This window comes from Cololabis saira, chromosome 14, assembly GCF_033807715.1.
Source record: "Cololabis saira isolate AMF1-May2022 chromosome 14, fColSai1.1, whole genome shotgun sequence".
Taxonomy (NCBI): domain Eukaryota; kingdom Metazoa; phylum Chordata; class Actinopteri; order Beloniformes; family Belonidae; genus Cololabis; species Cololabis saira.
In genome coordinates this window covers 15,190,562-15,205,382 of record NC_084600.1, presented here as the reverse complement: position 1 = coordinate 15,205,382, position 14,821 = coordinate 15,190,562, and the positions used below count along the sequence as shown (strand labels likewise).

Sequence of the window (14,821 nt, the reverse complement as noted above, 5' to 3'; positions counted from 1 at the left end):
AACAGATTTAACGTTGGGGCAAAAGAGACAAATATACGACAACACAGTCTTCACTAAAACCATAGTTTATTTACAGAAACACACTGAGATCACTTTCAAAATAAACAACGCAGCCCACTCAGTTTTGATCTGTTTGGCAAATTGATTGTAAATCTACAAAAGTTTGGTTTTGCCTTTAAATTAGGATTACTCATTAGGTACCCATCGATGAAGGAAAGATGTGACACACCACAAGGGATCAGATGATCTTTTCTTGTTTGTGTTTGTTTGGTTTTTGTTTCTATAAACTGAGCTACTGCAACAAGTCGGCGTAGGTTAAAAGTGATCAGCAGCAAGCTGCCATGAAACAAAAGAACGTCTACAGCTTTTCAGAGAGAGCACATCCTGACATCATCCCTCACATCAGGGCGTCAGCAGGCCGGCCGCATGGCCGCGAGCTCCCTGGATGTGCAGTCTTTTCTTAATACCTCCATTTGTGTCAGAGGTTTTGATAACCCAAGCAGAAAAAAAAACAAAACACTAACAAGTCCCTAACCCTGCAGGGCAACGACTATATACACATTTGCAGTATATACACATCTCCCAGCCAAAGATAAGTGACTCAGAAGACCCAGCCCCTCCCCCCTGGCATGCTTGTGCTATGTAAAGTTACTGGGACCCCCCCCCCTCTAATCCGAGAGGACCCCTCGGATGCTGTCCCCTCGAGAGCCCGAGCAGAAGTTCACAGTTGCACACACGGAAATACATTTCCCTCACAAAGATGCAAATTAAAGGGCTCAATCTGACGAAGCACATTATTGGAAAAGATCATCTCAGTCAATTGACTCGGACGTTCTGTGCATCAGTGCAGAAAAGACGAACTGCATCGAATAAGGTCAAAGACCGCGCCTAGCGGAGCGCATCCAGCCATGCGTGCAGCATGTTTCAGTAATGGGCTGCATGCACCGTGGATGAGACCTATGCAGAGCTGCACGGTTGTTTGTCAGCAGTCATTTGTCATTTCACTTGTTTGCATATAAAGTCTTTTTTTGTTCTGGTAGAAAATGTCTTCAATCTTAAAAGCAAAACATGCATCATTAAAAACAACACCATATGTTTGCATTTCAACATGGTTACAGAGAAACGCTGAACTGATATGTTCAATAGCCACAACTTGCAGATGCTGAAAAGCTTTGTTCTGTTCAAGCTTTGAAAAAACAAATGGAATTTAACCATTAACCAAACAAACTACTAATTATTCTGATTTATAAATCAATTCCCAAAGAATCAGACCACATTTCACTCAACACATCCCTGGATAATGTGGCTTCATCCACCCTGTGCAAACAGTCCTGTGGCTACAAAAGCAAAGCAAAGCTGTCCTGACCTCTAAATCCTGGCTGACTAGTCTAGTTCTGGTTAATATTACAGATGCGCTGTGATTTTTTTCATGTTATGAAATAATAACTTCCAGCATAACTCAGTTAAAACATTGAGCATTAATAGCTCCAATCATTTGGATGTTCAAATGTTCTCCAGTATATAAGTAAAACCCGTGGGTTGGTGGTTACATACAGTACATGACATGTTTGGTAGATACATCCATCATAATCTCCTCTTGTTAAGCGACTGCATAAGTACAATATCTTGCCTTTATTTATAAAAATCACTGACGTGCAAACACAGTCTACACAGTTGCCAGCCATCGGTCCATCTTTCATCGAAGAGTCAGGGTTTATTGTGGCACTGCTGTGATCAAGCTATGAATAAACTAGGAAGGAAACTACGATCCGCCAGAAAGATGAAAAATTAGCCTGGACCTGAATTTTGACAAAAGAAAACAAACCTCGTCACTAGTTCTGGATTTTGTTTTGAGTGTAGCTTGAATTATTTATATGTGCAGTTGCTTCTTATTTCACACATTCATCTGTGTGTGAGAGATTTTTATCTCTCGTTTTCTGGCCGTCGGCAGCGCGCCAAAGGCTAGTTAGTTTTCTTCTGTCGGTCCAAGAACTTCTGTCTTCTGTCAGGAGGAATCTCTTCCAACGCGATTGCAAAACTATTCCTGTGATGAGAAATAGAAAATGCAGCTTTTTGTGAATCAAATGTTGGATGGAGCATAACTCAACCCCATGTATTCAATCAGGCAACAATGTGTGTTAAAATACTCCAAAATGATCAAACAGTCAAACGGTCAAACAGTTCAGAGTCTAAATAAGACTAATGACATGGATGCAGTTTCTTACCCTTGCAGGTCCGAAGGAGCTGGCAGAGACTTTTTGAAGTCATCCTTCCCCACCAGCCAGTGAGTCATTTCAATCCCTTTCCCCTAGAAACAGATGATCATTTGCTTTGGTTTCTGTTAAAGAGCTAGAGATGAGCTCCTTTTCCGTCTGAACTGTTTCCAGTTTCCAGTTCGGTTTTTTACCTTTAACTCGGTCAAGCCTCGTTCGTCAATCTTGTATCCCATCTTCAGTTCGTTCAGGATGTCAACTGTGCTCTGGTTGACGTGGATTCTGTAAGCTGCACAAATAGGGGATGAATAAAGGAGAATATCTGATCAGGTCCAGCTTTTAGGGGTTTGGTTCAGAGATGCGTCAGAGATGCGCGATTAAGCCACTGGATGGCAGCAGATCTCTCATCCTGATCTACTCTTGGTGGTAAAAATGTGGTAAAGTATTAAGTATAAGAACAAAATAACTACTTTCTACATAGGAAACTGGCCAGTTTAATCAATAGAAGAGTGGTTTTATCTATACAAGTGATGAGAAGAAACAGATTAAGAGTTTAAACATAAATAAACTTCACTTGGGAGTTTGGAGATTTTACTAAAATGTCATTGTAAGTGCAAAAATGTATAATTGATGACATTTATTCCTTAAACTTCGACATGGCTTCTAATTCTGTTGATAGTCTTAAAGGATTAGGGAGTGCTGCTGTCCCAAAGCCCTGTTTAACCTCAGACAGCATGTACTCAAACTGCCACACTGCCAAACCCTCCTCTCTCACCTCGGCCATTTTCCCCCAATTATAAAAGAATTAACCAATCTGGTCTCGCTCCATTGGGAGACACTCACGCACGGATGTGGACTCCATGCGAGATGCCGTGTTGACAGTGTCTCCAAACAGGCAGTATCGAGGCATCGTCAGGCCGACTACTCCTGCGACGACAGGGCCTGCCGTCACGCCATCACACACACACACACACACACACACACACACACACACACACACACACACACACACACACACACACACACACACACACACACACACACACATTGATACAGATGTTAAAAGAGCTTCAAACAGAATTCCTCGTCTACATAAAAAAAAACATTTGTGTGAAACTTCAACACTAACTATTGTCAGTCCTTTTCTAGTGGATTCTCAAAATTCTCTTTAACATTTTGATCAAAAATGGGGGGGGTTTGTTCACATTTTAATGTTCACACATGCCATTAAAGCTGCGCGTTGCCAGCTCTCTGAGTGCATTAATAAATTCATTGGATGGAGTTAGAAATCCCAAGTGTGCAGTGTGTTAATTGGATGACAGCGCTCTAAGTGGATAGCGTTTCAGTGTTCCAGGAATACGCTTCAGACATGGATAAAGGAGGTAAAAATACCACCTTATCTTAGCATCTAGGGCACTCATATTCTTATTACTCTGCAACACGTTGGCTCGTATTAACTGAAAAAGCGTTTGGGTTTTATTTTAAATGTGCGGTTAAAGTTTAAAAGTAAGGACTTGTAGTGAGAAGTTGTCCGGATGCTGCGTCCCCTGACGCCCCACCGTGGCGGTGGGGGGGTTCACGGTTACCCACCTGTGTGAAGGCCGACGCGGATCCTGATTTTGAGGTCAGGCATGTGCCTCGTCCTGAAGGCCCCTATGCAGTGCAGGATGTCGAGGGACATGTTGGCCATTTCAGCTGCATGCCGGTTGCCGTTCCGCGTGGGAACTCCCGAGGCCACCATGTAGGCATCGCCAATAGTCTCCACCTGATTACAACAAAACAGAATCAAAAGTGTTGATCTGCACTGATGTGCACTGATGAAGGAGTTCCTGTGATAAAAAGTGGATGTAAAAAACATGTAAAAGAATAAATCACATTTCAGAAATCCTCATCTTGAAGAGTTACAACTGTCTGATTCCTTGAAGGGAATGAGAATAAAGTTATAGCCCATACTACTCTTTATTCCCTCAACTACCTCATCTGACATATATTTTATAAAATGACTGATATTCTTGTCTACATTTTGTTAATTTTTGTTCAGTTTAAGTTATTTGGAGTATATCTATCTTTAGTTTACTCCCTTATGACCCTTTCTCACTTTTCCACTGCAGATATGCATTGTGTCTACTTTTTGCATATTTTTGATGGCTTATCTTTGCTGCTATAACAGGAAAATTTGAGATAAATAAAAGTCTTATCCTATAATGTACAAAATCTAACCATCATTGGGAGGACCACCAACTCCACTCACTGAGTCCTGACACCCTTAATGTGGTCAAATCTACAAATACATAAAGCTGTGTGGACTTTTCCCTCCAAATAAAAGATATTGGATAAAAAGCCCTGAACTGTTTCTTTTATTATACAACTTCAATCAGAAAAAGGTTGAATGATGTGGAAAATGCAAAAAAAAGTTTTAAAAAAAATCCTTCGGCTCCATGTTATTCGTTGATATCAAAGTTTGCATTTCAAGCCTGCAACATGTATTTTTAAGTTCATGGAATTTGATCTGATCTTTTTGTCTTAAGTACGGACTGTAAGACACAAAAAGAAAGCTCTGAGACACTGATCCATCTGATCACAAGATTTTCCTGTATCACCTTGGATGAAAAATATTTCATACCAAATTCTTCAACATGTTGACTAGCCAAGGGCTTTGACCTTTTTTAGCACATTAGAGTTGTAAACGACATCTGTGACTGTCGCTCTGTACTATAATGGTTGGACAAGGTTTTCTCAAACTAATCTCCTGCTCCTGTGGATGTGTCAGGGTTCTTGATGCGGTGCCATGTGCAGGATTGGAGCTCGCAGGTGTCCAGATTAGGTTTCACCCTTACCCTTCACACACTAAAACCCCTGTAGATTCCTTGAATAGTTTAATGGTATTATGTCCACTAAAGGGGCGAAATATGCAAATTACTTCCAACCTTTATCCAAAGAACATTGTTTGTGAGTATTAAAACACATTTTCTCATTTATTTATTGATAAAGTGGAGCTTTTCAGCCCATCTTTGCTCCTCAGAGGCTCATCCTGTCATGGATCCTGCTTTTAAGGTTGTATTTGAAAAGTCAAACGTTAAAACGTGTGCAACTATCACCTACAGTGCAACTGTAGGTGAGCCAGAGCAGAACTTTTCCCTTCATGACACGTTATATAACATTTGCAGATGGATATAAATATCTGCAAGCCTCACCTTGTAGACGTCATGCAATGGGATGATGGCATCGAAGAGTGAGTAGAGATCATTGAGTAAGTTGACCACCTCGATGGGCTCGCTGAGGGCGGAGATGGTGGTGAAGCCCACAATGTCACTGAAGTACAGGGTCACCTTTGCGAAATGCTCCGGCTCCACAGGTTTGCCCGTCTTCAGCGCCTTGGCCACAGAACTAAAAGATGGATATGATGAGGAAAGGATACTCAAAGGAAAGGACAATCAAAGATTGCAAATTAAACCACTGGGCACCAGCTTTTGTTTGGTCTAATTGTAGCATGTGAACTTTGACCAAAGATTGCACAGTTTTTTTAAACGTGATTCCCTGCTTTTCAACTATTTACCCTTCGCACATTTCCACTCCACATATTTTGAAACCTTATTAAATCAACTCATTGGTTTTTGTATTATTGAGAACATATATCGTCTTAAGTGAATTCCAGTTTAAAAAAAATCTAAAATACACTCTGTGACTTATTTTGGGGTGAGTTGAACCATAAAATATGTAATTCAGGGTTTTGTTGTGACACAGAAGCATCTGTGAGTTTTATATTCACCCATGATCCCCAAAGATGTGTCTTCAGATCCTGCAGCATCGCTGCACCTCTGGTCCTGCGCTGCGCTCTAGCTATATTTCATTACTTCTATCCCCTTTTCCACTTTATTATTATTATATGAGCGTCGACTGCAAATTAGAGGTTCTATGTTACTTAAGAAAGAAATCAGGACTTTGTTCAATGTCTTCTATCCCATAAAAAAAAATCTGACTTCCCATTTCTTAATAAATGATGCAACAGTGGGAAACAAATGTAATTAAAACTTTTCCCATTGAAGCAACATTTATGAAAGTGATACCTGAAAAGTTAAACAAGACAGCAGAGAGGGAAGCCCAAAGTTTTTTAGCCCATTTGTGACGGAAAAATTACGGCATCATTTTCTGTCTGTTGTGGGTCGCTTTAACAGCCTGGCGAGTTCAGTCAAGCATCCATGACCCCTCTAGAAATAAGCCTAATATTGCATAAATCTAGTCAAAAATGTCTTATTTGAAGCCAAAAAAACATCTTTGTTAACGGGGGAAGAAAATGTTCCTGTCTAAAACAGTCTTTAATTTTCTAATTTTCTCTTTTTCATGTTGATGGTCACAATTTAGCATCAATCGCATCATTTTCTTTGTGTTTTTGATCCAGGCGTCTCCACAGAAAACCTCAGACTGCTGTTGGTCACTATTTAAGTATCTTTTTTTTTGGGGGGGGGGGGTTCCACGAATATCCAACTCCTCATCAAACCCAGCAGCCCTAACCTTGACGATGACATAACAGGTTTATTGTGTCCTTGATATTTGGTTCAAAGTTGCTAACACTCACATGGGCAACATCTGGGACAGAAGCTTGTCAGTCTTCTGCCTCTCCACCTCCAGCTCCTCCGTCCTCTCTCTGATCAGGTCCTCCAGGTTGGAGGAGTACTGCTCCAGCATCCGGAGCATCGAGTCGATGATGTTGGTCTTCTTTCCCTTGGTGCTGCCCTTGAACTGTCACATGAAGAAGTCAGCTGTTATAAAAGTTCAATTATCCAGAAAACCACACGTGAACGAGTATTTTGAGTTTTTCTTTTTTTTACCAGTTTGAAGATATCCTCAAATGTTTGCCGCTTTTCTGGCTCTTCACTCCAAGCCTGTTTTACTAACTGTATAATGTCCAGCGGCGCCTCTTCCATTGACAGAATAGGCCGACACAAAGGAGGGGGCTGCTTGACTTTGTTGATAATCTCTGTCAACACATGCACAGAGAATCCGTTAGAGAAACATGAGGCGCATGCAGAAACGCAGAAAATCAGTGGCAGATTCTGTGCAGACGGTTTAGTCGACTGTAAATGTCAATTCTCTCCTCATTTCAGTAGGAACAGTTGTGTATTTTCATATGAACGTCCTTCTACATTACTGGTATCGAGCCCCTCACCTTTAGCAGGCATATCCAGCATGCAGAACGGCGCAGAGCGACAGATGATCTCCTGCGTAATGATGGCGAAACTGTAAACATCCCCGCAGAAAGTGCCTTTCCTCCTCAAACCGGGGTTTCGCAGCAGCTCCGGAGCCGTCCACAGCGAGTCTTATTATTGGAAAAGTTGGAGAGCCAGTAATGAACGGTTTGACATGTTTGCAAACTCAGAAAGTCCTCACCATAAAGATGCAGATTTCTCACCTTCAGGCTTTTCCTCTTCCGTTTCAATGTCCTGCGATATCAGGATTTCATTGAAACCGTAGTCCGTCACCTTCAGCACGAAGCGGCCATCCACCACGCAGTTACGGGACTTGAGCCGGCCGTGGATGATGTCGCGGTGGTGCAGGTACTTCATTCCCTGATGATGGAAAACTTGTGAATGATGAGAGATCAGGCGTGGAACGAGACACGAGTGAGGGATGTGACGTCTCTCACCCTGATCAGATCCATCAACAGGGACGACTTGAACATCCAGTCCAGTCGCACCTCCTCGTTCCCGAGCAGATCCTCCAGGCTGCCCCTGGTGCAGTGCTCCGTCACGACGCCGAAGATCCCCGAGTCGAAGAACAGCCCCAGGATCAGGTTGAGGTTCTCGTGCCTCATTTCTCGGAGCTGAGAGGGAAACAACACGACTGTGTTGGGAACGCCTCACACATCTCTGTGACCCTCTGATCTTGGTTTTGTTTTTGCATTACCTTGATGAAGACCATCTGGGCGCTATCGTTGACACCTGACACCGCTCCGGGACATTTCTTCAGCCAAACCCAGTCTCCCTAGGACGTTAAGAAAATGCTTTGTTGAACCCATAGAAAGTAAAAAGAAAGGACTCACATGCGTCAATACTTTCCTCACCTCAAATACAGCTACGTTGGAACTGTCTGGCGTGCAGGCCAAGTAGCTGCGGCCAGACACGGAGTGATGAGGCGTCTTCAGGTCCACCTGGCTTTTCACGATGCTGTCGTCGTTAAGCTTCTGCTCACACAGAGGGAAGGGAAGTAAGAGCCCATAATATTCCCCTCGTAGACTCGTAAGCATTGATTGACAGGACCTACCCTTTTGCTGACTTGAGTGTTGATGAAGACCAGGTCGTCCAGGGTGAGGATGACCTTCGCCGACCCGCCGTTCATGCCGCCCCCAAAGCTGAACCCAACACTGCCGTCTCTCCTGAGCAGCAGGACCAATAAATGCGGTTACAGTACGTCCTGGGAATTACACATAATGCTGTTCCAACGTTAGTGTACGTACTTGAAGCGGATTGCGATGCTTGCTCCAAGTCCAGCGAGACCAGCGAACAGCAGGAAGAGGAAGAAGAGAGTGGCTGAATCCAGGCCTTTGGAGAGAAAAGAGGGTTTCAGTGCTCTGGACACATGTCCACCGATGCAGCTGCATCTCCTCCCCCCTTACCTCCACTGCAGGCAAAGTACGGGCTGAACCAGCAAGTGGAGTCTTTGTAGGGAGTGCTGCCTGCGAAGTGGATGGACCGGCCGAGGTACTTCAGGCCGCCGGCCTTGCCGTTGGTGTGACCAGCGTGCAGGGAATGCGTGGAGTAGAGGAAGTTCCCCATGCCGCTGTAGTCCAAGACCACAAAGTTGGCCTGCATCCCTTCTCCGGCGCGTCCGGCCTGCAGCGGCTGATTAAATCCTTCGAATTTGAAGCCGCCTTCGTTCTCGCTCAAGACGTTGCCGGTTACCCAGCGGCCTCCGTTGGCACGAGCTTGCTCAACAGCCATGGCGATGTAGTAGATCATGTTGTAGATGGTGCCAAAGAAAGGAGACACCTAACAGAGGACAGAGGACACATTCTTTGACATTTACCATCCTTTTCTATTCCTACAATAACAACCTTTAGTGAGAGGTCTCACCCTCTCCGGCGGGGTGCTGCTGCGTATCTCGTAGCTGTTCTGAGCTTCTCTGAAGGCCTCGTAGAAGTTGCGCTCCCCAGAGTCCATGGTGATGGTGAGGACGCCGTCGTAGGCTCTCCGGAGCTTGGAGTCGTTTCCCAGCTGGTAGTAGGGCGCGTCTTTGTAGGGAAGTGAGTACAGAAGTGTGTCGTAAGGGATGAACACGTATCCCCGGTCGATCATCCGCAGAGATAAGGCCGTCGTCAGGAGCTGGTACTGGGCTTCTCCACCGATCAGGGCGGAAGGCATGCACATGATGATGACTGCAGGGAGAACAAGGCATTGGCATGATTTATCTTGATTAAATGAAGGGTTTTGATGCTTGATAACAGCTGCCACTGACCTCTGACCCGGTCCGCCTCCCTCACTCTCGTCAGAGCCCTGCGAGGTCCGTCCTTGTCCGTCTCCATGGTCACCACGGGGTTGACGGGCAGGCCGAGGGCCCTCAGGGAGGACGCCAACTCCAGCCCCGTGGCCTCCCACACATCCGTCTCCTCCGAGATGATGGCCACGTGGGCCCAGCGAAAGAACCGCAGCACGGTGAAGAGCACGCTGGAGGACAGCGGCAGTGGCCTCAGGAAGGAGGAGTACATCTCACCCTCTCTCATGTGCGGCTTGAGGCAACCCCACGAGAGAAGCCCCACGTCCCACTCCTTTGCGTACATAGCGGCCGAGGAGCAGTAGCCCGGGTTGGCTGGGCCCAGAAACGCAGAGCCATAACCCTCCAGATCAGCGAAGCGGGCCAGGGCACGGGACGACTTGCAGTCCTCGTTGATCAGGGTGTAGTCGTACCAGTAGCCCTTGTTGAGGTAGGGGTTTTTGTTGATGCGGCTGGTGGCGAGCCGGGCTGCCAGATCCGGGAGGGCTCTGGAGTACAAGAGGTCACACGTCCAGGGTCCCACCAGGGCTACTTTGAAGGTGGTCGCCCAGGCTCGGCAGGGTAAAAATGAGATCATGAGTAAAAACAGAAAAAAACAGTTCCCCCTCCAGCTGCTGATCCGCTGCTCGGAGGACGATGGCAACCGCGGCTTTGACAACAAGGACCTGAATGACAACGTTGATGCTGCTGATAATGATTCAGAGGGACTAAAACTACCCGGTGTCCATACATCTCTTTTTCTCTTCCCTTTTATCAAGTTGTGGTCCCATCGGGGGTGGTAGGCCAGACTCTGCAGATGGCGAGAATCTCTGTGATCTTCCATGTTTTCACAAAGCTCTTGTTTTTCTTCAGAACGAGGGCGGGGGGGAGAGTTTATGATGAACAGAGCGTCGACAGAGCGTCTGATCTGAAGGGATCACTTCGCTCGGCACCCTGCAGGCGTCTAGTCCGAGGGTGGACAGGTGACGACACGATCCCTAACCATCGCTGGCTCCGGGAAACAACAAGAAGAGAGAAAAAATAGAAACTATGAAATACAATCATGATGATTAAGATATAAATCCTGACATGAATTTACATCCCGCTCAGCTTTTGAGCCTTTTCAACATCCATCACCTGGCCGTGTTGCCGAGTGCATCCTGCCTAGGCTATCCCCAGGAGACTTTAGACTTAGGAGTATGTGTCTAACAAGCTGATTAGCTCGGCCATGGAGTTTAGATGAAGTGCCAGTTAACCAGGAGCTAAATGTGGCTCAGGGATTCTGGCCTTCGCTCCTCTACCTGGTATCCTTTTACCCTGATGTCAATCTCCCGTTAAGTTTTCCATCCATTTCTTGGCCCATTTTTCTTTCCATACTGCAATAACTTCTCTTTTATAAGATTTATAAAACCTTTTTATAATCTTAAATGAGAAAAAATGTTTCTTTTCGCTCCTCTTGTCTGGAAACCCATTTGAAACTGGTATTTAACTTAAGTTGAACTAGGGGTATGTTACACTTTAAACACTTTTTTTTAAATCTATTTATTTGAAAGAACGAAGCCAAAATGATAAATTTTTCACCACAAAGTTGAAATCGTTTGCTCTCTGAACTTTCATAGAATAACTGTGTTCAATATATGGAACTTTGCATGAATATCTTATATAATATCTAATAAAAACTGCATTTCATATCCATTTGCTCGGTTTTCACCAACTAAAACTCAAATCTGACAAAACAGTGTAATTTATTTCCTTGTACGGATCAGCTGAACGGCGCCAGTGAGCTTGACACTGATAAAGAGGCTGACACTGGCTTATCGGCAACTAAGTTTAGAGGAAGACGAGTTTTTATGTCATGAGCCAGTGAAAATAAAAACATGTTGTAAAATAATTTATCCCCCAAACTGTCTGTATATAGTCATGGATAGAGTGATTATTTTATAGTATATGAAAGATTAAGCAGTTCTAACGTTCCAACGTAATAAAAAAACAAAACAGAAAGGAAGAACATGTTCTTTTATTTCAGCAAAACAACACTTAAATAAAAAACGTACCTGGAGCAGGTTTCTACACAGCAGCCATGTCACGGTTGGAGTCCGTCACCGAACAGCATCTAGATTCCCACTGGATTTAGAGTCTCACACAGATGGAGCACTTATCTTTGGTCTTCCATAGTCAAGGATTTCCCAGGTACTCCACATGCCATGGCAGGTAAAAAAAAAATAACAAAAACCAACCCAAATGACAGAAAAAACACTTAAAACTGAATTATCTCCTCTTTGGTCTAAGATCTTGACAGAAAGTGCTTAAAATTAAAAGTCTCCACATTTCCAGAGGGTTGGCATCACTTCAGTTCCTGCTACGCCTGTTTTGGGAGGGGACGGTACCCCAACCTCAGGTGAGTGGGAGAGAGTGGGACCCAGAGTGGGGAATAGTAAAAATAGATTGGCAGTAGGCTGAGAAGAAAGGAACGAGTAGGAAGGACTGACGAGCTTTGACTTCTCAACCTTCTTTAGCTTTTAATCCACACTAGTGTGGGAAGAGTGTGGGTGTGTGTGTGTGTGTGTGTGTGCGCGCATGTGTGTGTGCACGCATGTGCATGCATGAAGCAGCAGGTGAAAGTAGAAACACACTCCTTCTGCTTGCACATTAAGCTGACATGCATGTGGGAGCTGATTTAGTCATTATTACATGAAGCCTGTCCAGGGTGTGGTTCTGGTGTAACCCTGGTCTAGCCTGGTGTTGCCCTGCTAGCCCTGCTAGCCCTGCTAGCCCTGCCTGTGATGGACTCTGGTAGACTCCAGTAGACCCCTGTGAACCTGACCAGAAGGAAACAGCTACAGATAAGGTGATAGATGGATTTTAAATCCAAAAGGAACTTTACAGAAATGTATAAACTTGGCATTGTGGGTACTGATGAATTCAGATTTATTTAGGCTTGTTTTGGGAGGAACTGGTATTAAAGAGGCACCCTACACTCCTCACCTGAAATCACGGGGACATGGAGATAGTCAGTGGTAAAATGTTTCTCAGATAATATTGTCGTTATACCTCTCTACCACAACATAAAAGCAAGCTTATGGAATAATTAACATAATAACTAAAACTACTTACAAAATATATCATTCTACTATGAATGAGAAAAAAGGTTAGCCTCATTTTTCACTAGTGGCTACAGGTGGGAAGACCAAGAGGTAACACTAGAGTTCAACATCATGGAGGGGCTCAGAGTAGAGCTGCTGCTCCTCTACATCGAGAGGAGCCAGATGAGGTGGATGGATGGATGGATGGATGGATGGATGGATGGATGGATGGATGGATGGATGGATGGATGGATGGATGGATGGATGGATGGATGGATGGATGGATGGATGGATGGATGGATGGATGGATGGATGGATGGATGGATGGATGGATGGATGGATGGATGGATGGACGGACGGACGTATAAACACACATATATAACGTAGGGTAGCGCTGCATCCCTGATCGAGATCATAGTATCACACTTTGCTTTGTTAGCTGTTACTCTGTGGGGATGCAAAGTTTTAAATGTATCCTGATTCCACCATCTGCAGTCCAGTTACGCACGGCTCCTACACTGCGTTTACACTTGCGCATTATTATTTGTGTCACTCTGTAATTACACCGCCACCCACTAGTGTAGATCACAGTCCCAATTATTGATATTTTTTTACCTCCTGCTAGCTCAGACATGGCAATGATGGAGCAAATAAAGTACATCATACGCAAGCTGCAGCTCACCATCAGTCGTTTTTATCGACATTGCAGCAAACTATTGTTCTACCCGTCTTAAAACAGCAACGAACAAGAGATAACAGAGAACAACTCCAAAAATAAGGTCAAATCCACAAATCATGTTTCTTGTGCTCATCTATACTTTTTTTTACATTTGGAGAAAGATGCATGTCAACCTCCACTGTAGTTTACACCATCAGGTTCACACCTGCGCTGTAACCACAGCGTAGCAAATCCAGCTTTATACTTCAGAAGGAACATGCCCTGCAGAAAAGGGGAGTGGTGTGAAGTTAAGATGCTCCACGCCCTAAAAACTAGCTGCTATAAACAGAACTGCAAAGACTTAAAGGGGAGCTTGTGTAGTCCGTTTGGTATTCTCACCAAAAATGTTCCAGACATTTGTATCAATTTCATTGATCCTGTTATTTGACAACACAACTCCTTTAACGTGCATGTTAAGGAAATGCTAGTGAAACCGAGAATAAGCTGGAGCACAGAGCTGCAAACATCTTGTGTGACTTCTGTGGCGAGCTACGGAAAGTCACTCTTGAGCGGGCAGATGGTAATTAAGCCTGACGGAGAAGGAAAACCTATAAAACAATTAAACTTAAAAACAGTTCAAAGTGTATTAAGATAAAGTTACTCAAACACACAACTCACACAACTTTGTTTTAATGAATCTGGTCTGTTAAATATGTGAGGATCATTTTTTTCTCCTTTTTTCTTGTCTTACAGGTTGGTGAAAGACTTGTTGAAGTAATCAGATTAGTCAGGTGAGGCCATGCCAAACTGATCTGCTGCATGCAAGCCTCTTAGCGACATGCCTGACAGCACTGTAAGAGATCACTCAGAAGCAAGGTCAGATGTATAAAGAGTCCAGCTGAGAGGAAGCAGCTTGGCCCACAGTGCTGGCCACGGAAAGAAAGGAGGGAAAATTTGACATTAACTTGATAATTAAATCATAATAGACATACAGCTCCTTGTCATATCATTGTAATTAAAAAATTCAAAAAAGATTAAAAAAATTCAAAATCAAAGGTAATTTACTGGTGTTGCAACATGTAAATTAATACAATATTTTTATTATTTGTATGCTAAATGCTGTTGTCAACAATATTGATATCATAACAGCCCTAATTTGTAATATGCTCATATATAGAATAATATATTGCTCAATAATCTCTTTTAAAATCGTTCAGACATCTATACATCTGCCATACCAGACTATTGAGGGGAAAATGTAGGAGGAACTTCCTTTGTAAACTAACTTAGTTGATCAGGGTGATTAATTTGCCGGCCTCTGACAGTGACGTCACTCACTCTTTCCAGGATCATGGGATCAATGCCACGAAGAAAGCAGGGAAACTTCCCTGAAAGGCCTT

At 43.9% G+C, this 14,821-nt stretch overlaps 1 protein-coding gene across 2 annotated transcripts; it reads right to left on the bottom strand.

The window, feature by feature from the left end:
* gucy2d (guanylate cyclase 2D, retinal) lies at positions 1 to 12,173 on the bottom strand. Of its 2 annotated transcripts, none has more exons than XM_061739872.1 (19): positions 11,735 to 12,173; positions 9,666 to 10,692; positions 9,284 to 9,585; positions 8,827 to 9,199; positions 8,668 to 8,752; positions 8,475 to 8,586; positions 8,275 to 8,394; positions 8,118 to 8,195; positions 7,858 to 8,034; positions 7,624 to 7,780; positions 7,381 to 7,530; positions 7,043 to 7,191; positions 6,790 to 6,953; positions 5,408 to 5,600; positions 3,804 to 3,978; positions 3,057 to 3,155; positions 2,408 to 2,502; positions 2,226 to 2,308; positions 1 to 2,044 (listed from the first exon to the last, which is right to left on the bottom strand). In XM_061739872.1, exons 2-19 carry the CDS (start codon positions 10,522 to 10,524, stop codon positions 1,963 to 1,965), a joined length of 3,453 nt encoding a protein of 1,150 aa, XP_061595856.1. In that variant the 5' UTR covers positions 10,525 to 10,692; positions 11,735 to 12,173; the 3' UTR covers positions 1 to 1,962. The 2 variants fall into 2 exon arrangements, with proteins under 2 accessions (XP_061595856.1, XP_061595854.1); XM_061739870.1 differs by having other exon boundaries at positions 9,666 to 10,688.
* Positions 12,174 to 14,821: the final 2,648 nt, after the last annotated feature.